Source organism: Morus notabilis, unplaced genomic scaffold (assembly GCF_000414095.1).
Source record: "Morus notabilis unplaced genomic scaffold, ASM41409v2 Scaffold1428, whole genome shotgun sequence".
NCBI lineage: Eukaryota > Viridiplantae > Streptophyta > Magnoliopsida > Rosales > Moraceae > Morus > Morus notabilis.
Window position 1 is genome coordinate 330,693 of NW_010362485.1, and position 24,890 is coordinate 355,582.

The 24,890-nt window shown below is 31.8% G+C and overlaps 2 protein-coding genes and 1 non-coding gene across 3 annotated transcripts; 2 read left to right on the top strand and 1 right to left on the bottom strand.

Annotated features, from left to right (window-relative positions):
- The first annotated feature begins 5,475 nt into the window (after positions 1 to 5,475).
- LOC21395363 (NAC transcription factor 25) lies at positions 5,476 to 6,927 on the top strand. The gene is made up of 3 exons (XM_010102275.2): positions 5,476 to 5,727; positions 5,827 to 6,137; positions 6,253 to 6,927. The coding sequence occupies exons 1-3, from the start codon at positions 5,544 to 5,546 to the stop codon at positions 6,793 to 6,795; spliced, it is 1,038 nt and encodes a 345-aa protein (XP_010100577.1). The 5' UTR covers positions 5,476 to 5,543; the 3' UTR covers positions 6,796 to 6,927.
- A 10,135-nt stretch (positions 6,928 to 17,062) lies between these two features.
- On the top strand, positions 17,063 to 24,493 carry LOC21395364 (S-linalool synthase). Its single transcript, XM_024168280.1, has 12 exons — positions 17,063 to 17,399; positions 17,708 to 17,897; positions 18,022 to 18,245; positions 18,360 to 18,483; positions 18,915 to 19,045; positions 19,225 to 19,442; positions 21,582 to 21,707; positions 21,946 to 21,983; positions 22,829 to 23,047; positions 23,150 to 23,279; positions 23,379 to 23,624; positions 23,922 to 24,493. Exons 1-12 carry the CDS (start codon positions 17,069 to 17,071, stop codon positions 24,411 to 24,413), a joined length of 2,469 nt encoding a protein of 822 aa, XP_024024048.1. The 5' UTR covers positions 17,063 to 17,068; the 3' UTR covers positions 24,414 to 24,493.
- On the bottom strand, positions 18,640 to 18,712 carry TRNAA-UGC. Its single transcript has one exon. It is a non-coding gene; the product is annotated as a tRNA-Ala (tRNA).
- Positions 24,494 to 24,890: the final 397 nt, after the last annotated feature.

Sequence of the window (24,890 nt, forward strand, 5' to 3'; positions counted from 1 at the left end):
AACAATCAAATGCCAACATATGCTATATTTAGTGGTAAATTTGACATGAAAATAGTAATCTACCACTAAGTATAGCATATATAAAATTTAACACCAAGAATAGTATTGTATTTGAGAGTAGCTTTCCTACTCAAATTAGGGGTGACAATATGGCTGGTTGCGACATGCTACACAAGACAAATTTGACACAAAATTGACTCGATTTAGTAAATTTTTTTTTTAAAATATATACAAATATGGACAAATATTTTTTAACAAATTTTTTAATAGATTTAATTGAACAACATGAAAAATATAATATTTTTTTACCTATATTAATAATGTTAAACATAGCTAAATGAACTAAGTAAATAAATTTACACTCAAATTGTTTATAACAATTGTGACAGTACAGATATGAGTGACTAAACGAGTGACACATGGATCGACCTAAACTCGACGCGATTAAGTTTGAGTCGACATAGACACGACCTAAATTGTTACTCCTAACTCAAATGTTAAAACTTAGTATTGGCATACTAATTTAATATTGTATGCATTGAAGATTTTTTTTTTTAATAAAGTGTGAGGAATATAACTACCACTTTACTTAAGAAATAAAACTACATAGATTCAAATTTTAGTAGACATACGCACACATTCACACAAGCAATCATTAGCTAGCCTAGAGTGTTAAAAAAATATTGAAGGTGCGACATTGGAGATGCTTTGACTATGCGTTTCGTGCATAAAACTAATTCTACAAACAATATATTTAGATATCAGTTTTACTTGGAGTACGCTCCATTGATCAAACGATGAGTAGCTTGGTACATTAATTTAGTAATACTTCATTTTATCTATTTTATTTGTGTCTACGTTCTTTTGCCAAGAAAGTCAAAATTTTCGGACAAGAAAATGGACCTTAACCTAAAATAAACAGGCTAAAATGGATAAGTTTCACATAGTTTAAGAAAAATGGAAAATTGTGACCCATAACCATATAAATCTTTTCCATGTGCTTCTAACTTCTTACACAATTAATTTCAATCATATATGAGCATCGTAATCATAGAGACAGTATTTTCTGAAGCACTAAGTCCACGATGTGGTATAATATTTAATGATCTGTTTCCATGCCCATAACTAAAACATGGACAATATTTAATTGGGCAGCTGAAGCCAGTTGTCTTGTCTACATTGCAGCCAATTAATTAAATAAAAATTTACCTTTGAAAATATGATAGCAGATTTCAGTAGTAATCTAATGATAAATTCTCATCCTCGTATGACTGCATCTTATAGTGTAGAATTTGAACTCTCTCAACTTTAACGCAAAAAAGAAAAAAAGAAAAAAAAATTGCAAACTATAGTCGGAAGATTTTAAATACATTCATAAAAAAAATGTATGTAGTGTTAAGTTTAATTAAAAAATATTCTTAATAATTGAAATGATTAAGCATCTTTTTTCTTTTTTATCTGATTTTGACCAGTAAGGTTACTCCATTTAATAAAGGGCAGTGCATGGAGATATATTCTAAATAACATTTCTTGGTTTTTTTCCATTTAATTTAGAAATCTCTTTTCTTATAATAAGCTCTTTCTAAAAATGGCTTGCACGTTTTATTTGTAAAATAATTTTTGAAAAAATTTTAATTTGTCAAATGACTTTGAAAGACATGAGCACTGAGCACGACCCATTTTTACAACGCACATTTTAGTGGATCGTGCAATGTAAAAATGGAAAGATTATTCAGTTAATTTGACTTTTTGAAATTGTCATTTTGACAAATTTCTCATGTACAAAGTGAGAACAATGGCATCATGACTAATATATCAAAAGATAAGGGGGCATTGACATGACCCCACCAGTTTAATTGTCTCATATATATAATTAATGGTTTACGTCATTAAACCAAAATTGATACAGATCTTATCTAAATTAATAGGTGACTTGGTCTGAAAGGCATTCTAGCTAAAAAGAGACACTTAGCCAAGCTCTCTAATACCATGAGACCTAATTATGTACACAATTTATTAGCCTTCAGCCATCATTATTGAGAAGAAGAAAAATACAAACTTATTAGTGAGAGTAGTTTTAATTATCGGACAATTGACTCTACAAAAAATAAAATTTTGTCATGACATGAAAACGTATTTTGGTGAGAGAAAAATAATTTCAACTAAGGGTCCGTTTAGTTCGCTGATTCGAGTTGAGATGTAACTTTATGTGAGAGCTTTTTATTATAGTAAAAAAGTTATATGCAACTGTTTCTGAAAGTTTTTTACTGTAGCAAAACTCAAATTTTAAACTTGAATCGGTGAAATAAACGGGGTCTAATGTCTCTTTTTTTGCCACGAAAGTGCATTTTTCTGACAAAAGAAAAAATGTTTGTCGGGAAATCATTTTTAACTAAGTTAAACTCCTTTTTTTTTTCATGTGAGTATGGCTTAACAAGTCATTAACGCTTGTAACAATGAGTTAATTCGATGTTAAGTACAGTCCATTATGCAAGTGTCATTGAACTCTCTGATCACATGCGATCAAAAGCCGAACCCGAGGGTACTAACTGCTTAAGTTAACTCACAACTATGTTTGTTTATATAATCAATAATACATATTATGTTGAAGCAAATTAAATATTCAACTTGGCGTCCAAATTGTTTTGATTGCATGACGTACAATATTAAAGTTCCAGATAGTTGTAAGTTGATTATTTTTTGGGTGGCCAAATTAAGAAAGGAATAATAGAGAATCCAATGTGACTTTTCATACTTTGATTTGAAAAACGAGCAATGTGCCCTAAATACAAATTCATGAGGTAGAACATCCATCGACAAAGCCAAATCACTAAACCCCACCATGTCTCACATATGTCATGCGTATCGGTTATTTTCAAAGTACAAGGAATCTGAGTACTAAATAGGGTTAATATGAGTGTGAACTCAGACCACAATTTATTTATTCATTTTTTTATAAAAAAAAGGAGTAAAAATGAAAAAGGTGGATGTTGATCATCTTATTAGTTTTTGTATTTTGCGATTTGGTCTGGTCACAAGGCTTTATTGAACGTGAAGAGAAAAGGAAAGGACAAAAAAGCTCAAGTAGTACGAGGTAGACTCCTATTAAAGGTCCAGATGGTTAAGTACTTTCTAACTTAATTGACATCCACTACAAATTATGATCAAAGTTATTGTACATGTCAAACGATCATATCTCTATATTGTGTCTTTTTCCTACTTGCACACAATTAATAATTCAGCCAATTTAAGGAGATCTCATGTGCTCGCTGTCGCGCTGTGATGGGTTTGGAAAGCAATGAGCATCAGCATCTCCTTGTCATGTGGACCACGAACATGACAGACTTTTTCTACTTCCTTCACCAAAACCAGAAAACATGGTCACAAAACCAACGATGGAACAAGTTTAAGAAGGTGCAGAAAGTTTAATGGGAATTAAAGGAAAAAAAAAAAAGAATTTTAGTTTTTGATAAAAGAAAAAAAAAGCAGGGGGGGGGGCTAAAGAGTAATAAGTTGATAAAGAGGGGGCTAATCCCTTGTGTGCAGCTAAAGTTGTTGTAACAAAGTGGTCTGGTCTTCCTAATCCTGAGATCTTAGTCGGACGCTTGCGATTTTGAGGGAGCGGTATTATGGCATTTCCAAAGCTTTTCATTCTTTTTTTACTTTTTTGAGGATTTTTTTTTTCCTCTTTATATATCCAGGTAGGATTTGATGATAGATATGTAACGTGATATTTGTGATGACATGCGTTAATCTGTTTAATTTCCAAAAATTAATAATAATAGATATTAATTAAACACCGAAGATTTTGTGTTTCATGAACCAATATCTCATTAAATAGATGATCAAATGAATGCATATGCATTACATAAAATGAGTATATATGCTGCCTAAAGAAAATTTGTGAGACTTTATCCTATTCGAGAATATTATATTTTTATAAAAGAAAAATAAATAAGAAGTAACTAGCATCAAAATGAACTCGGATCTCGGTTGGCATTTCCTATAGAACAGTGCATCCCACACGATTATTCAAGAATATCCTTGTTTGTTTACTAGTCTTTTGTAGTATACTACTATACCTTTTTTTCCCTCAAGGAAATCTTAATTTACATATATATATATTTGCAACTTCTTGGAAGTTTTCGTAGTTTATGTGGATCGAGTATATTGTCATCACTATAAGAACTGCCACACAAAACAATCTTGCTCGAAATATTATAAGAGATGACAAGGCCCTGTTGGAAGTACTCTTACGTGCTCTTACGTTGCTAGATCAGTACTAAAGCCCCGTTCATTTCACCGATTCGAATTTAGAATTTGAATTTTATTACAGTAAAAAATTTTCAGAAACAGTTATATTTAACTTTTTTACTACAGTAAAAGCTCTTACATAAAGTCACATCTCAACTCGAATTAAAAACTCGAATCATCGAACTAAACGGACCCTAAGTACTACTCTCCTTTTTTCTCCCAAAAAAATAATCAAATAAAGGAAGAAAGGTAAAATTTATAAATTTTTTTTTTTTTTGGCTTTCATTTATGACCTCTTGAACAGCAACCCATTTTGTAAATAGAAGAAAAATAAGAAAAAGACTATTATAGATGAGGTAAATATTAAGGGCTTAAATTCAAAAAGGAAAAGGAAAGCAAAAAAAAAAAAAAAAAACTAAAGGAGGTTGATCATATGGTTAAGAAAATATTGAAGCTTCAGATATAACGAACAGCATTACCCAGCCCATTATTTATTCTCTAGCCGAGGAGCTAATTATACCAATGAACTGGTTGGTTGTACGTAGAGTGTTAATGGCAATAATATGATTCAATTGGCAAATATTATGTGATGAACAATGCCAATATTTCAAATTGATTCTTGTTATAAAATTTCCTTTTTTTTCCCTTTAGTCCTTTCTGGAACATCTTAGTGATCAATTATGAAACTATACAATATACACACACGGAACTTTTTAAGGACCTCAAATCCAATTTGCATGTATAATATCTGTATGTGCTGTCCTCATACAGATGCACTTGCAAAAATCACATCATTCAATCTACCAAAAGACACTTGCACTTTGAACCCCCCGCACAACACACTTAGAGCATTCACACGTGCCATCCTCTAATTTCTCTCTCTTAACATTGTTGTGTGAGAGAAAAAATCTGTTTTGTTTGTTGTTTTTTTTGGATGGAGGTGTGGCTGTTTAGGCTGCATCCATAAGAAAAGCATGACATCGAAGGCGTAGAGGCTGCTCCAAAGTCCAACTCCAAACCACCCCCCCCCCACTAGGCCCCACTCCCATATACCTGCCTGTCCCCACTTTTTTTTTGCCCCTTTGTTCACCGCCACCACCTCATGTGGTCCCCACACTCCCTAAATCCACGTGTCATCCATCCCAGTTCCTATCTTTGATCATTTGCAGCTTGTTAATATAAGTCCGTTTTAATTCCTGTAACTTTCACTTTTTTAAAAAAAAAAAAGAAAAGAAAAGAAAAGAAAAAGAAAGCGTTTCAAAACAAACATTTTGTTCATCATTTTTGCTATGGAGAGCACAGATTCGTCGTCAGGATCGCAGCACCCACAACTCCCACCGGGGTTCCGGTTCCACCCGACCGACGAAGAGCTCGTCGTTCACTACCTCAAGAGAAAAGCCTCTTCCGTGCCACTTCCTGTCACCATCATCGCCGAAGTCGATTTGTACAAGTTTGATCCATGGGAACTCCCAAGTAATAATTTTCTATATTCTTAATTAGTTACCTATATATATATATATATTTGTTGATTGGATTAAATTCTTATTTTTGTTATCGTTATTATATGTGTAGGCAAGGCGAGTTTTGGTGAGCAAGAGTGGTATTTTTTCAGCCCAAGAGATAGGAAGTACCCGAACGGGGCTAGGCCAAATAGAGCGGCAACTTCTGGGTATTGGAAAGCCACAGGCACCGATAAGCCTATTTTGACGTCTAATGGAACTCAGAAAGTTGGCGTCAAAAAGGCTCTGGTTTTCTACGGTGGGAAACCCCCAAAGGGAATCAAAACCAACTGGATTATGCATGAATATCGCCTTGTTGACAACATCACGAAACCCAAGCTTCCCGATCATCATACTTCAACCGACAAGAAAGCCTCTTTACGGGTATATAAATATATATATATACACACACACATAAACATACTCAATTTCATCCCCAAAAAAATAAAATTATATCCAGAAATACTAATTTTTTTATTTTTATTTTTTGGTATGCTAGCTAGATGATTGGGTTTTGTGCCGGATTTATAAGAAGAACAACGCCCAAAGACCAATGATGGATCATGATAAGGAAGATTCCATGGACGCCTTGCTTATGCAGTCGACGACAATGCAAACCACTCAGAATATTAGCATTATTCCGAAACTACCCACGCCGAAGCCGAGTAATTACACGGCCTTACTCGAAAACGATGAGAGCTTTTTCGATGGATTATTGTCATCGGCTGATCATCATCACAGCAGTTCCATTAACAACAACAAAAACAACGTCCTCGCGGTGAAACGGCTACCGCCGTCGCCGTTTTGGCACGAAGCCGGCGCGGGCCCTCCGGTGGTGGGACCCGGCAGCGCGAAGCGGTTCCACGGCGATCTCAACAGTGGTACTAGTACCGGCGGTGGCGGGACCGATTCTGAAATCAATAACAACTCTTTTGTGTCTATCTTGAGCCAGATCCCGCAGAACAATACGACGCCCTTTCATCCGAACGGAGTACTTCTTGGCTCGCAGTTTCAACTTCCGACCATGAATTGGAGCTCGTAGATATATACATATCGTCAGATTTATTGGTAGTGCTTAATTCTCTTTTGTTGTAACCACACAGCATTAAAGTTAATATACACGTTATACAGGTCAGTTCTCATCAATATATTAGATACATATGTTTAATTTCAATGGTACAGATCTCCTTTAGGTTTGATTATTTGAATGAAAGATTATAAACTTATAATTCCTTATTACAATTCATGATATTCATTATATGTATTGTTTGAATAGTACTTAGAACATGTTGAGACTTAAGAGGGCCGAATTTAAAAAAAAAAAAAAAAAAAAAATCCTGTAATAGCTTTGTATGCACATATGTAAAATTTTGATTTGAGAAGAATGTTATTATAGTTTTTATGGTGCCGGACCTGTCCAATGTAAAAGTCGTTATTATAAATATTGCTTAGCTCTCGGATCAATTACAAAAGCTTGATTGAATAGAGATTAATATATCAAGTAGAATGACCTTAGAATTAACTGTACAATATCCTCATTTGTATACTAATATTTCATGTTATCATATTTCTGTTTCGAAATATAAATTTAATTTAAGAATTTATTGTATTAACGCATATATCCTCGGACAAGGTTCGGACAAGTGCGTGTTTCTTTCAGGTTTACGTTTCTTCTACATTTTCTTTGGCTTTATTAATTGTTCTTTTGACCGAGGTTTTCTTTTACTTTTCTCTTCACTTATATATATATATATGTGTGTGTGTGTGTGTGTGTGTGGATGAGTTTTTAAGTATTGGTTAATTAAATTATTCGGTGAATTAGATTCTTTTAATTATTATACTTTACGTAATATTTTGAAATTTGCAATCAAAAGCTTGTCTCGAAAATACATAATAGAAATTATATTTAAAAAACAAAAACAATCATAATAGGTCAACAGTAGGTCACGGTATAAAATTGTAATTAGGGGTAAATAGAATACGGTAGCCTTGGATATAATTTAAGCACGAAAGGGAATTTTTTTTTTTTTTAAAAAAAAAAAAAACAGCGTATTTTCAGCTACCAATATTGAAAATCTCTTACAATTACATTCACTCGAATATTGTAAACTGTTCAAAAATATTGCTGTCCATTACAGCAAATTTTGCTCAACTTACGTACAATAAATATATAAAAAATTAATTCAGAAAAATAAAATAATTTGGAAGAATATTATATAAACAATAAGAAAGAAAAGAAAAGATCAAAAGAGAGAATCAGTTGGGGTAATATTTTCCACAAAGTGACGTATGATTATTCCAAAGTTCTTATCATTTCCTGATTAGAAAATGAGATTGGGCTTGAAATGTCAACATGGCAAACATAGGCTTTTTAATTCACGATTGAATGTTCTGTCTTTATTGTTTGCCCTAATCTGTATATCGCCTCGCCCATTGGTCCATAAGAAAGCACCAAAACCTAATTGTCGCGAGTTCTTTATTGGCTGCGGAGGGAAACGTGTCGTTAGTGATCATTAGTACTCAAAATTATTTAATTTCTACACGCTGAAATGGGTTTTTTTGATCTTTCCAAAGTCCTAACTGAATTCGCTTTGAAAAAAATAATCTATAAGGACTGTGTTTAAATTATATTTTGAACTTGGCTTGAGAGAGAGTTTAAACTTTAAATGGTAGACCTTCGTATCAAAATGGTATGGAATTACTGTCAGAATAAACATGTGATCACAATTATGATTAAATTGTTTTTTTAAAGGGGAATCTGATTAAATTGTTAATGACCTGGACTCTTGAATTATCATTTGTTGGTAAGAAGTATAGAAGAATAGTTTTGTGGGAGAAGTATAGAAATGTCATTCAAATGGTGTTATTTTTACATTTATATCATCTAATAGCAGAAATTTAAAATCTATGCCACTTAGTTCTCTAGAAAAAGTATAATCTATTGAAGGTCAGTGGCATAAATGTAAAGTTTTTGGATTTGTGCCATGTCATGTAATTTCTTCTAGTTTCTTGTATGCCATTCTTGTTATTTTTATATATATGAGACCCAGTTAATTTTCTTCAAAAAAGCAAACCAAAAAAAAAAGTTCAAATTTGGTTGTAGTCTGTCCTTGTCAAAAAAAAAAAAAAAAAACTTGGGATGAGAAAAGTAAATGGAGGATTAACATTTAAATATAGCATTGCTTATAAAGAATTTGGAAATTCGTTTTAAAAGAACTTAAAGCTACAAAAAGTGCACTATTTAATTTACATCTAATTCTCTAGTTGTATAAACGAATGGAAGTTTGTTTTTTTTTTGTTTTTTTTTTTAATTCAGTAACATATATAGGAGTGTTATTTTTCGAAGCACTTAAAGAAAAGTGGTTTGACGAATAACTGGGCTATATAACTAGCGGGCCTAATTTACACGTGTGTTTGGGTCATTAGAAAGAGGAGGAAATGAGATAAATACTTACAAGATTTTTACATTTTACTCTTAATTAATAATTTTTTTAGTCAAATAACTATACTAGTAAAAATGTATTAATCAAGAATTAAGGGTAGAAATCCAGACTCACGGACTCTTTAGGGTAAATTTTTTAATTTTCTCTGGAAAAGGAAGAAAGATTTACCTGCATATGTTGTACCCAAGAAAAATCTATATCTAAAGTTTCTTATATAATTTGTGTCTTTTGTTGATTTTTTTCAATCATTTTTTTGGGAGAAAGAGAGAAATAGACCAAGACTTTAGATGAATTAAAATTAATAAGCCAATAGTTTATATAAGTTAATAAATAGGCCAAATTACTGTTTTCGTCAATAACTTGTTTGGTTATGAATCATAACTTGACAAGTTATTGTCCATAATTATCCATAACTTGTCTGGTTATAAACCATACTTTGATAAGTTTGTCCATAACTTATCTGGTTATGAACCATAACTTGACAAGTTATGACATATTAATTTCTATAACTAAAAATTGACCTATATACTTTCTTAAGCTTTTCATATTGACCTATTTTTTACTATTTCCCCATTTTTTTTACGACAAAAGAACGCTGTAATAAAGTTTAGTCGATGAAATTGTAAGGTTACTAATAGCGGTCACTAAAGTCAACCAACGGGTGACCAATGTTTACTTAGTTGATGAGTACCTCACAAATTACTGAAGTCACCTGCAAATAATCATCAGTGAAGTCACCCCGCAGGTGAAACTTGAACCAATGACTAGAGTAACCTACTAGGTAACCACACGTCTTAGAAGTGGGCATTCATTTGGTGAAGATCTTTCTAAGCCGACTTTTCTCCGAATTGGTCGACTGCGAGTATCAGGAGCTGGGACAATGTTGAAGAGCACATGGGACCACTTGCAAGGGAACCAAGCGATAAAACGACATATAGTTTTTAATGTGGATAGAAATCTTTTAAGGGGTTTTTAATAAGAGCAAATGAGACAAATATTATGCTTTTGTTAACTTCATCAATATTGGTAATTGTGCTTATGTTATATATAGAATTTCTATCTTGCGTGTTTAATTCTTTTTTTTTTTTTAATTTGCACATATTAGAAAGAAACTTATTTTAGATTAAAATTTTGTAAGATTTTGAACTTTCATGGGACTTTTTTAGTGAATTAATTTTTGTAATTAATTATTTATCTATTCAGTCCAGTATTTAATCTGGTAGATTGCCCATGGTTATCTACAAGATTACTTTGGTGGTCAGCATTAGCGACCACCACTGAAGACAACTGGTGATTTGTGTTGAAAAGGATAGCATAATCTGGTAGATTAACCGTGGTAAATATAGTAGATTACTCTAGCGACGTGCTGCCCAGATGCATAATTTGATAGGTTAGCGGTTGTAACCTAATAGATTACTCTGGGCAACCGACAGAGTGATTTGACAAAACACATTGTTGACCTTTAAAGGGTGCTCTAGAAAGACGGAATTCTGAGTCTCTGACCCCTCCTATTAGAGGGGCAAAATTCCTAGGGTGCCTCATTAAAACGATATTTCTGAAGATTTAACAACCAAATTTACTACTTGCCGGAATTTGGAAGAAAAACAATAGTGGATAATGCTCTTGGATATTACAAGAGCATTGGCCACCTAGAGCTTGGGCCCAATAGAAGTTTAACTTGGCTCGAGGCAGAACTCAGTTAATAAATAGGGAAATAGTAGGAAATATGTCAATATGAAAAGCTTAAAAGCTTAAGAAAGTATATAGGTCAACTTTTAGTTATAAAAATTAATAGGTCATAACTTGTCAAGTTATGGTTCATAATCAGATAAGTTATGGACAAACTTGTCAAGTTATGGTTCATAGCCAGACAAGTCATGGATAAAAATCGGGAATAACTTGTCAAGTTATGGTTCATAACCAGACAAGTTATGGACGAAAACGCCTATTTCCCTCTTTCTCCCTAATAAATATTACAATATAACCGTCTTTTCAAGGTTGAATTAAATTGTAGCTGAATTTTACAAAGATCACACATGTATAACTTATTTTTTGAAATACATTTATTGGCAACCCAAAAATACCCCTTTAATTAATTTTGTTTGACTATTTTTTTTTTTCCTAGAAATTTTTGCTCCGCATGTTTATCTGTAAACAACTTCTCTATTTTTCTCTTAATTAAATTGCTAAAAAACTGATCCAACTAATTCATTGATCGACTATTTCTTGATTCTTAGAGACAGCCAAGCATTATCTACATACATTACCTACAAAGAGTATTCAATTTTGAATATACAAAATCTGAAAGCAGTCAAATTATTGTTTATATGAGATTTGTTGATGCCGATTTGGTGGATCAGCTTTAGCAAATCTAAAATTAAAAAAGTTAAATATCTAATAACTACTAGTTTTAAATCTTTTTAATGAAAAATCAAACATAGATAATGACGATTAAAAACACCTGATAATGTCATTAATTTAATGAGTTGTATTTTAATGGCATGATATGGTGTATTGTTAAACAAAATAATGTCATTAATTATATGAGCATGTATTTTTTTTAAGGCAAAAAACATTTCATTAATTAAAAAACTATGAAGCTCACAAAGAATTCTATACAGAAAACTTAATACAATAAATTAAAATCGATAGATCCGTTGGCGTCCTAGTGCAGGGATCCAAGGTCTGATAATGGACACAATTTGGAGCACTTATTTTAATTCGTTTAATTCTCCCGACACGGTTGGCTCTCCCGAAAGGGCTGTAGCAAACTCTATAAAGATCTCTGAAGTCAGTATTCTTTCAAATCACGTTTGTCGAAGCGAGATATCTGGCTAAAGACATATAGAGGATAAAAAAAACACGAAACCCACACAAAGTTATAGCTTGGTGGGGGAACACGACCAAAAATAACAAAAACAACCAAAGCACGCTAACAATTTGTGGGAAAAAAAAATACCAACACCGACAAAATGACTACCTTTATTCCACCATCGTGTAGATCGGCTAATGCAAAGTGCTTGGGTGTATTTTGGGGGCCGATTAACCGAAGACACGCTTTCGGTAGCCAGCCAAACTATTCCCCTTCTTCCCCATGCTCTTTCTCTCTTTCTCTGAAATTTTCTCACTAGAAAACCTCTTCTTTTGCTATGACCATGTATTTTAATGATAGGATATAGTGTATTGTTAAAATAATGAGCATGTATTTTAATGATAGGATATAATGTATTGTTAAACAAAATAATGTCATTAATTTAATGAGCGTGTATTTTAATGATAGGATATAGTGTATTGCTAAACAAAATAAGTTAAACCTTCACTAATGAGCATGTATTTTGATGATATTTATATTTTTTATTTGATGGGATTTGGTTTTTTAATTTTGCGATTTAAAAGGTTGATATCCCACAAAATATGAGAAAAAAGTAGAGCAATATCAAGATAAGTAAGAAATTGATATCATTAAAAGGTTAGAAAAGTAATTACATAATACATTATTTAAATATCATTATACAATTAGGCCAAAATATTCTCAAATGTAGGCTATATTTCAATTACATAACTGTAATTTGGCCATACGTCTAATTAAACCCAAGTTATTATCCTTCATTCTTTCATTATTCTCCAATTTGAAAGCGGAGAACAACTTTACTAATTCGGCCGCCGCCGGATGAAGTCACAGTACCCCACAAAACAATCACGGTCGTTCAATTACAATCCTGATGCAGACTTTTCCAAGTAGCTACGCCTCATAAAGTAATCGGTAATGCGCTTTCACATTACAACGACAACGCAGATGAGAGAGAGACAAAGTTTAAGAGAGAACTAAGCGAAGGATGAAAAAGGAAAAAAAAAGGGAAAATGCAATACAAATAAGGATAAAATAGAAAAAAACAAATTCAAATTCTTAAGGATCCGTTATTTACTAAGTAATTAAATGATCATGTTATATCTTACTAGTTTATGTTTTAGAAATCTGGTTTGTACTTCATTCTAAATAATTAAATATCAGTGTGGTATTTTGTTTTATCATTATTAAGTGAATGGCAAGTATTTATTTTTGAATAGAGTGAAATAAATAATATTTTTTTTCTAATTTTAAGTAGTATTAGTAAAAAAAGTATTAATCAATTTATAATTATAAAAGGTAAAAAAGAGACTCGTGTCCTTAGGTAAGTTCAACAATATTTTCTTAAGTCAAACCTAAAATTTTAGGCCAGTTAGACTCTATACTTGTTAAAGATCTTAGACCAGTCCTGTTGAAATATTATAGGGCTTGTTCGGTTGCATTTTTAAGTTTTGGTGACTTGAATGTAGATGTTGAGTTGAATTTGAGTTATAACTTGAGTTTGTGTTTGAATGTGCATGAGTTATGGTTTGAATTGATAATTTATTTGAGTTTGTGTTTGGGTAGGTCAAAACTTGAATTTGTATTTAGATAATATTTTAATAAAAACTCAATGGTGATGAAAAAATTTTAATAGGATATATGGGTGGGGTTTTATTCGTCTCTTCGCTGTGAATATATAGAAAAAAAAATAATCTCAATCGGAATTAAAACGAAAAAGTTATAGCAATTTTAAGAATAAAAAAAATACTGTTCATTGACTTGAGTTTGAGTTGGAGGGGGAACTTGAGCTCAGATTTTAGCCCTAAACTCAATTTCAAACTCAAATTTTATGAACGAACATGAACTTGAATAAAGTTATAACTTGAGTTCAAATTTTTTTTTTTTGAGTTTTATTCTAAAAGAACAAGCCTTATTTATTTCGACTAAAAACAAAAAACTGGTTGTTAGTGTTACTAAAGATAAGAGTCCAAAATAATCCTAACCCTAGTCCTAATGATTCTGTGGGCCCTTAAACTATTTGCTTTAGTGCCTCCTTTAAAGTAATATTCCCGAGTTAAACTGTTGCCTTATTTTATAAATAATGTTAGACAGAAGGAACAATATGAACGCAAATCAAACCTTATTCTATATCCACTTGAAAGCAACCCTGAGGTAGACACATGTGAGGCTATCTCTGATGTAAGCGAGATATTGAACAAGAAGAAAGAAGAGTCTCTTGGGTTTGTTAATTTTGATGGATGGCACAATGGGTACGCCAAAAAAGAATGCAGGAGCTAAGATTCATTGAATGCTGGCATCTTCATCTTCACGTCTTCAAACCGACATGATTCAGATACCAAAATGCTTGGTGACATAAAGCAATCTATATGGGCATTTTCTTTTGTAGTGTAACTTGAGAGTAGTTTTTGAGTTGAATTTGAGTTATAACTTGAGTTGAAGTTATAACTTGAATAAAGTTGAGTAAAGTTGAATAAAATTATAACTTAAAAGAACGTAAACTTAAATAAAATTATAATTTGAGTTTAAACTTTTTCTGAGTTTTGTTGTAAAAGAACAACCCTTATATTTCTCCACAAGTTCAATCCTCAAAGGAGAAGTACTGTTTGAAAAGCTGCTATCTCTTCCTACAAAGATCACGACGTGTTCAACGAGCACATGTGATCATGACTTTGGCAGCCCCTTCAAAAATCTTGTCGCGAACATTGGGCCTACTTCGACCATGGCCTATTGGAAAATGACAATGCCTCCGAAATTCAACTGCTTTCTTTAATCACTACTCCTGAATATTTGCCTAATTGGCTAATCTTAATTCGGTGAAGAAAAGCTTGATAAATTAATTTGACAAATAATTGTCAGTGTCATCGCAAGTAGATACGCCAGGAAAAATAAATCTATTGATGTCATGTTATGATGTAGGGTGCATCTATTGACAATTTTTTTATTTTTTATTTTATTTTTCACACACACATTTTTAAACTACTCCTCATTCTACTTGTTGCACTCCTCTTAAAATTTCAAAAAAGCTCCTACAACTAAATCACTCATAATCTTACTTTTTACACACATATTCTTAAAGTACCTTCAGTTTACTTGTTACACCACTCTTAAAATTTTGAAAAGATTCCTACAACTCAATAAAGTAACAAATAGCACTTCGAATTATACAATAAATGAAAAAATTTCTATTCTTCACGCAAGAATTCCTTAAAATCGATGCGTATAGCTTAACTCCGTAAAAACTATAAAAACATATAATTAGTTCCGGCAATATTATCAACACTAATACGTAACAAACTACAAAATTATATAATTTTTTTTACAATCATGTCACTATATTATTCGACAATCATATATGATCATTATATCACTAATATTCCAATTGTTGCATCAACAACTCTTAAAGATAATATATTTTTTTAATGATTATTTTTTTTAAATATTATTGTCCTTAAAAGTAATTTTATTAATGGGTAATTTAATAATATTAGAAAAGGGTATATGAAAAGTAGAAAAATAGGTGTAATAGACGCACCCTATGATGTATTACAAATAGGGTTAAAACCACATTACATGATTGGGTAATAATTACAAGTGTCTATTGCTTAAATAATTCTATCCTAGGGTCTTGCCGTCTTGATCGTAAGTTTGTAGATGAAAAGATACTTTCGAATGTCAATCAATCATAATTATGCAGAAGAGCAAGTGCAAGTGAATAAGGATGATTTGGTTAGACAACAATAAATGGTTCTTGAGATGATCAATTAGAGATGAATTGGTTGTTGACAATGTCATTAAACCCTCAACAGTACATTAATTTGTAAGACTGACTTTGCCAAGAAACCGAAGACAAACTATAAAATCTCATCATCCAAACCGAAGACAAACTAGTAGTTGCATGCATAAAGTTGAATAACCATTTCCCAAGATCTGGATAGGTTGACAGCTCTTTACGATATAAGTCCACTTTTTATTATTTAGTAAAAATTACATAGTTCATAAAGTGAAGTTAAAATGTAGTAATATTCTAATGATTTTGATATTTGTTGCATATTTATAACATTTTAAAGAATTTTCTTTTAATGTACCCTTAAAATTCAATGTGAAATCCATATTGTCCCTTTATTCAGTATTATCTCTTTTGTTTAAGTTGTTTAAATTAATTTATTCTAATAAAAAGACAGTTATAATTAAAGAGGTCAACAATAGAAAAATAACTACTATAAAAGAGTGGTTTTACATTTTTCCCTGTTTTAAATTTGTTTGCTATATTTTAACATAATTAATAAGATTATGTTATATGTTTAACTTTCTCTATTTTAGTGGACGCTAGAGCATATCTCATCTCTAACGCTCGTGCGCACACACGTACACACACACACACACACAGAGATATATATATATATATATATATATATTATGGTAATAAAAGTGTAGATGTATATGTAATCATTTGTCTTTGAAATATTATTTACATATATGTACGTGTGTGTGTATATATATATATATATGAATGTATGACGAGTTTTCATTATCGACAAATAATTAGCTCACTCATTATTAAAACATAAATGATTGTTGCTAACTAAAAATCTCATGAGACTTGAAAGCTACTAGTTGTTTTAATTTAATACAAAAGTTCATACATGACTACATTTTAAGATGTAGAGTTCAACTTTATTTCCTCTAGTTTCAAAATAAAAATTAAAATAAAATAAAAAAAATCAAAGTCTTCAATTTTTCAAAGATCAGATATTCAAGTTAACCTGAATCACATGTATATAAATTTCCACAATGAAATTGGGAATCGGCGCAGAAAAAATTCCACTTGCATGATCAAAGACTTGGACCTTCCAAGAAAGAGCCTACTGCTGGACCCCAATGATCACAACAACCTTTTAACTTGTCTTGTCTATTGAACACCTCATTGCGTGAAGCATCAACAGAATTTCCAACACTAAAAATGTACTATAAATATCGACCTAGTTCTCTTGTTATAAACAACAATCCATCAATCTAATATTATGGAGTTGCAATTATCCGCAATTTCTGATCAAGTAAAAGCAATTAAGGAAACGATGTTCACAGCGGACGTCGATCCTTACTCCCTCGTTGCACCTTCTGCTTATGACACTGCATGGCTGGCCATGATACCAGCTGATGATGATTCCCACAAACCTTTCAAACCCATGTTCGAAGATTGCTTGAATTGGGTACTTAACAACCAGAATGAACTAGGGTTTTGGGGAGAGTGTGATGGCCATGGAAACCCCACCATTGAGTGTCTTAGTGCGACTCTTGCTTGCATTATTGCACTCAGAAGGTGGAACGTTGGCACGATCATGATAAACAAAGGTACGTGATTTTCAGTCCAATATATATTTACACACTTTTCTATTTATATCAAATTTTGTTAAGTTATTATATTAATTAATCGTAAAATGACTTTGACATTATTTGATGTTAAGAATTACATTTAATATTTTTGTTAAAGACTCTTATATATAAGTTTTATACAAACACATGCGATTACGTCCAAGTTTCATTTTCTGTACGGATTTCTTTACCCCAATAGTCGTCAAGCTCTCTGTCTTTTATTTTATTTTTAATATTATTTAGCAGAAAACTTTATGAGCTGTCTCTTAATTATACAACTATCGCAGGATTGGCCTATATTCAATCGTCAAATGCAGAGAAGCTCCTGAAAGAAGTCAAAGATCACTGTCCTCGTTGGTTTGCGATCGTTTTCCCAGGAATGCTTCAATTTTGCCGAGGAGTTTATGATCTGAAGATCGAAATAGAAGAATCCGCTGTTTCGGATATATTTTCCCAGAGGCAACTGATTCTTGAAACGTAATTAATCCAAGTACTTATGATCTTCATATTTTTTCATGATTTCATGTTTGATTGGTATATAAGTGCGTACGAAAGTTTAGAACTAATCATATAGATATTTATGCTGTTAATCATATTGTAGAGAGGGTCTTGTCGATAGCCATCATTATCCACCATTACTATCATATATGGACGCCCTGCCTTCATGTTATAATGTTGAAGAAGGAGATATAATAAAGCACTTGAGCGATGACGGCTCTTTGTTCCAATCTCCCTCTGCTACAGCACAAGCATTTTTGGCCACGGGAAATGAAAAGTGCTTGGCCTATTTACAGTCTCTAGCTCAAAGATATTCCAAAAATGGCGGTCAGATACAATGTTATTACTACATGATTTTTTTTTTTTTTCTGCAAATCATCACGTACGAAACTATATATATACATATATATATTTATTTATATGGAATATTTATGTATGCAGTTCCTGGAACTTACCCAATAGATGAAGACCTCATAAAGCTTTGCATTATTAACCACGTGCAACGGTTGGGGTTGGCTGAGCATTTCATGGTGGAGACTGAAAAAGTTCTCGAAAAAGTTCACAAGTAATTAAACCATACGCACTTATTGATTCTATGTATTATTTCTTATCACATACTTTAAAGCAACTAAAACTTCTTTCAAGAGTGAGTACAAACAACACTACAAATTGACGTATGTTGTTATAAAAATAAACAAATAAACGCAAAAACAATAGGAAATGGAGATGCAGGGGATCGAACCCTGTGCCTCTCGCATGCAAAGCGAGCGCTCTACCATTTGAGCTACATCCCCGCACATGTTGAGTATAATACTGGATATAATTCATAACATAAGAAAGATTTTTATAAAGAACAATATATATTTTATTAAGATGCTAGATAAGATAATGGTCCTTTCACTTATAAAAATTTTTAAAAAAAAAACCTGTATCATTATTTTTCGCAACATGTCCTTAGGATTCTAATATTGTATGATGAATGTATGAATATTTCAGGAATTACATACTCATGAATCGAAAACCGAGTATAGAACCCTACCATTCAGCCACAACAATACAACTACAACTACTCAAAGATTGTTTGGCTTTTCGGCTCCTAAGAATGCATGGCTATAAAGTATCTCCACGTAAGGGTTTAATTTTACAAATTGCTATATATATGTGTACACACACACACACATATATATATACACTAAAATCCTAGCCATGCATCATCTCTCTTTCTTTCTCCTGAAATTTGTTACTCATATATATGTTTTCGCTTATAAATTTTACTATACTAATTTGCATATCTTTCGTGTCACAGGGACTGTCTGTTGGTTTTTATATAACGAAGAAGTTAGAGATCTTATAGAGAAAAACTTTGAATACTTCTCCGGTGTATTACTTAACGTTTATAGAGCTACGGATCTTATGTTTCCTACAGAATTTGAGCTTCCGGAAGCAAGAACATTTGCAAGAAAACTAATTGAGAAATCCAATTCCTTAGGGGAGGGAGATCATCGAAATCCTTTCTGTAAATTGGTAATTAACTTACTGTTTCTTGGTAATTACATTATCAGTGCAAGCCACCTATAAGGTAAATGATAAAAGAGAACAGCCTAGAGACTTAACTTTATACAAAAAAGTTACATTTACATATAATATTGGTAAATGATCTTCTTTTGACATTTATGTTTGATATTTGTCAATGTTAATAATTCTAACATGTAACTCTTATATTGTGATTATTATTTTAGAAAATTGAACTCTCTATAAGGTCTAATTTTTGTGATATAAGGACTACTTATTAAGTGGGTGGTTTAATGTCTAAGTTTATGTTTAGACTTTATACATAACTAGCGTGTTTGAATATAACAAAAACATTTAGAATACTTTACAAATAGATCAAAAAACAATATCATTAAAATAAATAATTAATTACCACATAACTTTGTAAAATAAACATGAATATATTAAAATAATTACAATGTAATTTTTGCTATTCTTAAAATATTTTCAAAATTAATATATTTCAACTTCACTATCGGAAAAGTTTTCTATCTTGTGTAATTTTATAATTTATGTTTAAATTTGTGAGTATCATGTTTATTTTATCCTTTACATGCCACATAAGATGGTGTTCTTTTTAGAAGTACTAATCTTGTATTGGATAGATCAAGTCGCTCGTTTAAGATTGTTAGACTCTGACAACTTTTAGAAATTAGACTTTATAAAAAACAAAGGTTTACATACCTATTAAGTGATGTGATTTAATACCCTATAAACTTATTTATATATTTAATCATGTGAGACTCGATTTTTATATCATTTATAATTATTTTAAGTGCTTTGGTTGTAATGGGACCACTGGAAGTCCTTTCTCTCATGAGTTGAATTAGAGAAATTAATATGGCTTTTAAAAAAGTCGTACTACTTGAATGTGTTGATATTGTAGCATTTTTTTCACAACTTGAGTTTTGAGTTTAAAAGTAAATTTTATATGAGTAAAAATATTATAATAAAAAAATTAAATTTAAATTTTAAGAAAAACATTGTAATTTGACCTTCTTTTCACGTTGAATCATTTGGTGTCAAAAAAACGGAGAAAAGGAAACAATGTACAACTGGTGACAAAAAATATTTCTGACGTGTCCTAACTTAAGCAATCAAGACAATTGTCTATCTATCTATACTACCTGCTAAAAGTAAATGGGTTTTTTCCTATGCTACCCAAAATGTTTTGTTAAAAAAGTTTCGTTATTTTTTTTAACTTTATTTTTCTCTCTTTTTCTTACTCTTTTTTTTTTTAATTTTTCTCTAATTTTTTAATTTTTCTCTAATTTTTTATTTTTATCTTTTTTTTACCTTATTATACATTTTTTTTTCCTAAATTGACTCACACAAATATATTTTTCTCTCTAATGTTCTGTTGAAATAATTTCTTTTCATACATATTCCGATCTAAATTTCTTTTAAATCCTCTTTTCCTGACAAAATGTTTCATATGTTGTTTTTTTTTTTCCTTTTTTCATTCTTACTTTTTTTTATTTTATTGCATTTTTTTATTTCTCTAAATAAGATCCTAATAAATATATTTTTCATTTTTACCTATAATATAAATTCTCTCCCGCGTGGTTTCAGATAGCTAGTATAAAAATATAAAGTAAAACGAAGTAATCATGCGAACGAGGGAATATATATGTTGTCGCAGTCTCGCAGACATAGCCATATGCATAATTAGACTAGAAATGAGTATGAAAAGGAATGCTCGAAATGTAGACTTTTGTAGTCCACTGGTTTTTTTTTTTTTAATTGTCTTTGAATATTTTGAAGCTTTTTAATTATTAAGACATTTTTGTCAGTAATACATATACGCATATTACGCATACATATTGCATATATAATCTTTTTTTTTCTCTATAAGTACATATAAGTTAACATGTCTATTATAATATTTACATATTATCATATTGAAATTCACATGATGTTGCATGATAAGTTTTTAAATAATAAATGATAAATACCAAAAGTTTTATTTAGCATCTCTCATATATATATTTAACTTGTTTGTGGTAGTGTTACTTATATGTACTGTAAAATCCACTACTTACATACACACACACACATATATATATATATATATATATATCATGATGATCTAACAACAAAGTTGATTCATAGATTGAGCATGAGTTGAGTATTGCATGGATGGCTCGACTGGACCACCTGGAGCACAGACTTTGGATCGAAGAAAGTGCAAACAATGCTCTTTGGAGGGGAAAGTCCTCCTTTCAAAGGTATATATGTGTATGTATATATATATATATATATATATATATGTATGTATATATGTACCTCTCACTTAAACATGCACAATATTTTAATTAGTGGGATGGTAATCAATTTTACCCACCAACTTGAATTACCCGCATGATAGACATGATCTTTTCAGGGTACGGGTTTAGGGTTCCCATCCTGAACTCGTCCGGTTTTAAGTTTTTATTTATTAAATTTATATGTTATAATTTGTACTTTTTAATGGCAGCAATTTATCTACAAGACTGAATTGGACCAATTGAAAAGGTATACAAACACACACACACACACACACACAGGCCATCCAGTTTGGTAACAATTATCTGAGTTGTAAGTGTAAGGCCTCGTTTAGTTCGCGGATTCGAGTTTTTAATTCGAGTCGAGATGTGATTTTATGTGAGAGCTTTTAACTATAGCAAAACTCGAATTGGTGAAATGAACGAGCCCTAAATGTGTAATCAGATGACATGTAATTCTAGTACTCAACGTGTGTAACATCAGTAGATGAATATATTTGCTCTCCGCTCTCTTAAAATCATGAGAGCTCTCTATGTCATTTCGGCTTTAGTTGTAAGTGTAAGGCCTCGTTCAGTTCAGTTCGCGGATTCGAATTTTCAATTCGAGTCGAGATGTGATTTTATGTGAGAGCTTTTAACTATAGCAAAATTAGAATTGAAAATTCGAATTGGTGAAATGAACGAGGCCTAAATGTGTAGTCAGATGACATGTAATTCTAGTACTCAACGTGTGTAACATCAGCAGATGCATATATTGGCTCTCCGCTCTCTTAAAATCATGAGAGCTCTCTATGTCATTTCGGCTTTTTTTTTTCTTTTTTCCAATCTTATATTGCCGCGTTTTAACACTATTTTAACAAATGTGAACCAAGCGTCTGTAATACGTTTCCTAAAGAAATGGTAGGCTACCCTTGATTGGTTGCCAACCGTACGTTTTTTTAAAGTTATAGGTCTCCTTTATTCTGCTGATGAGGTCGGCACTTTGAGATCCAAGAGTTAAGATATGTCTTTTTTTTTTTTTTTTTTTTTTGGGGTGTTCATATACGTATATAACATAATCATTTAGTAGATTTGTTTGTCTTCTATGGAGATTAGGTGGTCTAAAGACCGTGGACTTAGCGCTATGGGATTTGGAAGAGAGAAAACTACCTACTGCTATTTTGCAGTAGCTGCATCCTGTTCTCTGCCTTACGATTCCCATGTTCGACTGATGGTTGCAAAAAGCGCCATTCTAATCACGGTTGCTGACGATTTTTTTGACATGAAAGGACGCTCTTTGAATGAGCTGAGAAGCCTTATTGATGCAATTAAAAGGTAACTATATCTATGTCTATATATATATATATATCCATTCGTCCAAAGAAATACTTGTAATGAATGAATTATATTAATCAAATTGATACAACTTTTTTCCAGATGGAATCCCAAGGGCTTGTGTGGGGACGGTAAGATAATTTTTAATGCCCTTGATAATCTTGTTAATGAAATGGCAACCGAGTACTTCAAACAAGAAGGAAGCGACATAACGAGTTGTTTAAGAGATATAGTAAGCTATGACCTTTCTTACTTTTCTGATAATTAATTTAAGGTTCTACTTTGAACCAAGTAACATTAATGACTTTTTTTTTTTTGTTTTTTTTTGTAGTGGTATGAAACATTTCTTTCATGGCTTGTGGAATCCGAGTGGGGTAGCAGTGACAGCATACCATCAATGGATGAATATCTTAAAGTTGGAATGATATCCATTGGCACTCACACCACAGTTCTACCAGCTTCATGTTATTTGGAGCCAAGCTTACCAATTTCCAAACTTCGACCGCCCAAATATGAACCCCTTACAAAATTGCTCATGATTATTTCACGACTGTTGAATGACATGCAAAGCTACAAGGTGATCAACATTAATTTCGCTTTCATTTCTTAAATGAAAATATTGGGCAACTCATATAAAAAACTTTACGCATTATAATTAAGTTGGCACTCACTAAACAACTCGTTTTATATCAAAATCCCTGCTATAATTTATTCAATAAAAGACAAAAAAAAATATGAAAAAATCAATATGTGATAGTCTAATACAAAATTGTAATCATTAATGAATTTGGCTTCCATCACTACAAAAATAATCTAATTACATGCAATAGTCCCAATAATTTTTTTCCCTCATGTGGTACGTACGTACTTGCAGAAAGAAAAAGATGAAGGCACACCAAACTCTGTTCTACTCCACTTGAGAAACAACCCCGAGGCAAACATTGAAGAGGCAATCTCTTACGTGGGAGAGATGTTGAACAAGAAAAAAGAAGAGTTTCTTGAGCATGTTTTGATGGATGACTTGACAGATCTGCCCAAAGAATGCAGGCATCTTCACCTCTCTTGTTTGAAAGTGTTTCAGATGTTCTACAACTCTTCCAACCGTTATGATTCCGACACCGAAATGCTTGACGACATTGCCAAGGCAATCTACATTCCTCCACATGTTCAAGCCTCAAAGAATTATAAGCTCCCGGGTCTTGTAAAGGCTCTGGTACTAGGATCCTTTCCTATGGAAGCAAACGTCACGAAATGTTCAACCATCAAATTATTTCATGGCCGCTTTGGCAAGCCCCCCAAAAATTTCTTCTCGAGCAGTGTGCCTGTGCGTCAGCGTTCTGTAACCTATGGCAATGTCATGCTGTAACGTGTTGTAATGTGTCAAGTACCTTATATTTTATGCATGTTTATATACGTCAAATAAGTAAAAGCGTTTACTCGCTTTAATTTGTGCTCTATTGTCTTGGTCGTCCTTTTGTGTAATATTAAGATATTAAGATGAATAAACATTACGAAATTAAGATATCTAAATTTGCCGTTTTATGCTTCCGTATTCTCATTCTTAATGTAACGAAAGTTCTTGATGAACGAATATATTTAATTCCGTACAGGCAATTGAAGGATTAGAAACCGGCCGGGTAGCAGAAGCTTCACGCTAAAATTTTTTGCTTAAAGAATCGATTAATATAATTTTCCATCAAACTATGGTATGATTTGAATAGACAGAGGGAGAAGTTGGTTATAGTCTTGCCATCCTGTTCACTTGATTTCCTTTGTAAAGTTAATTAACGCCGTTTCAATAAATTGTCGATTACATGTAGCTGTCGTTTTTCTAGTTTGTCCT

Coding starts and splice junctions, on each gene's coding strand:
- LOC21395363 (XM_010102275.2), top strand. CDS start 5,544: ATGGAGAGCACAGATTCGTCGTCAGGATCGCAGCACCCACAACTCCCA. Junction 5,728..5,826: donor TGATCCATGGGAACTCCCAA/GTAATAATTTTC, acceptor TTATATGTGTAG/GCAAGGCGAGTTTTGGTGAG. Junction 6,138..6,252: donor ACAAGAAAGCCTCTTTACGG/GTATATAAATAT, acceptor TTGGTATGCTAG/CTAGATGATTGGGTTTTGTG.
- LOC21395364 (XM_024168280.1), top strand. CDS start 17,069: ATGGAGTTGCAATTATCCGCAATTTCTGATCAAGTAAAAGCAATTAAG. Junction 23,048..23,149: donor CTTATTGATGCAATTAAAAG/GTAACTATATCT, acceptor ACTTTTTTCCAG/ATGGAATCCCAAGGGCTTGT. Junction 23,280..23,378: donor CGAGTTGTTTAAGAGATATA/GTAAGCTATGAC, acceptor TTTTTTTTGTAG/TGGTATGAAACATTTCTTTC.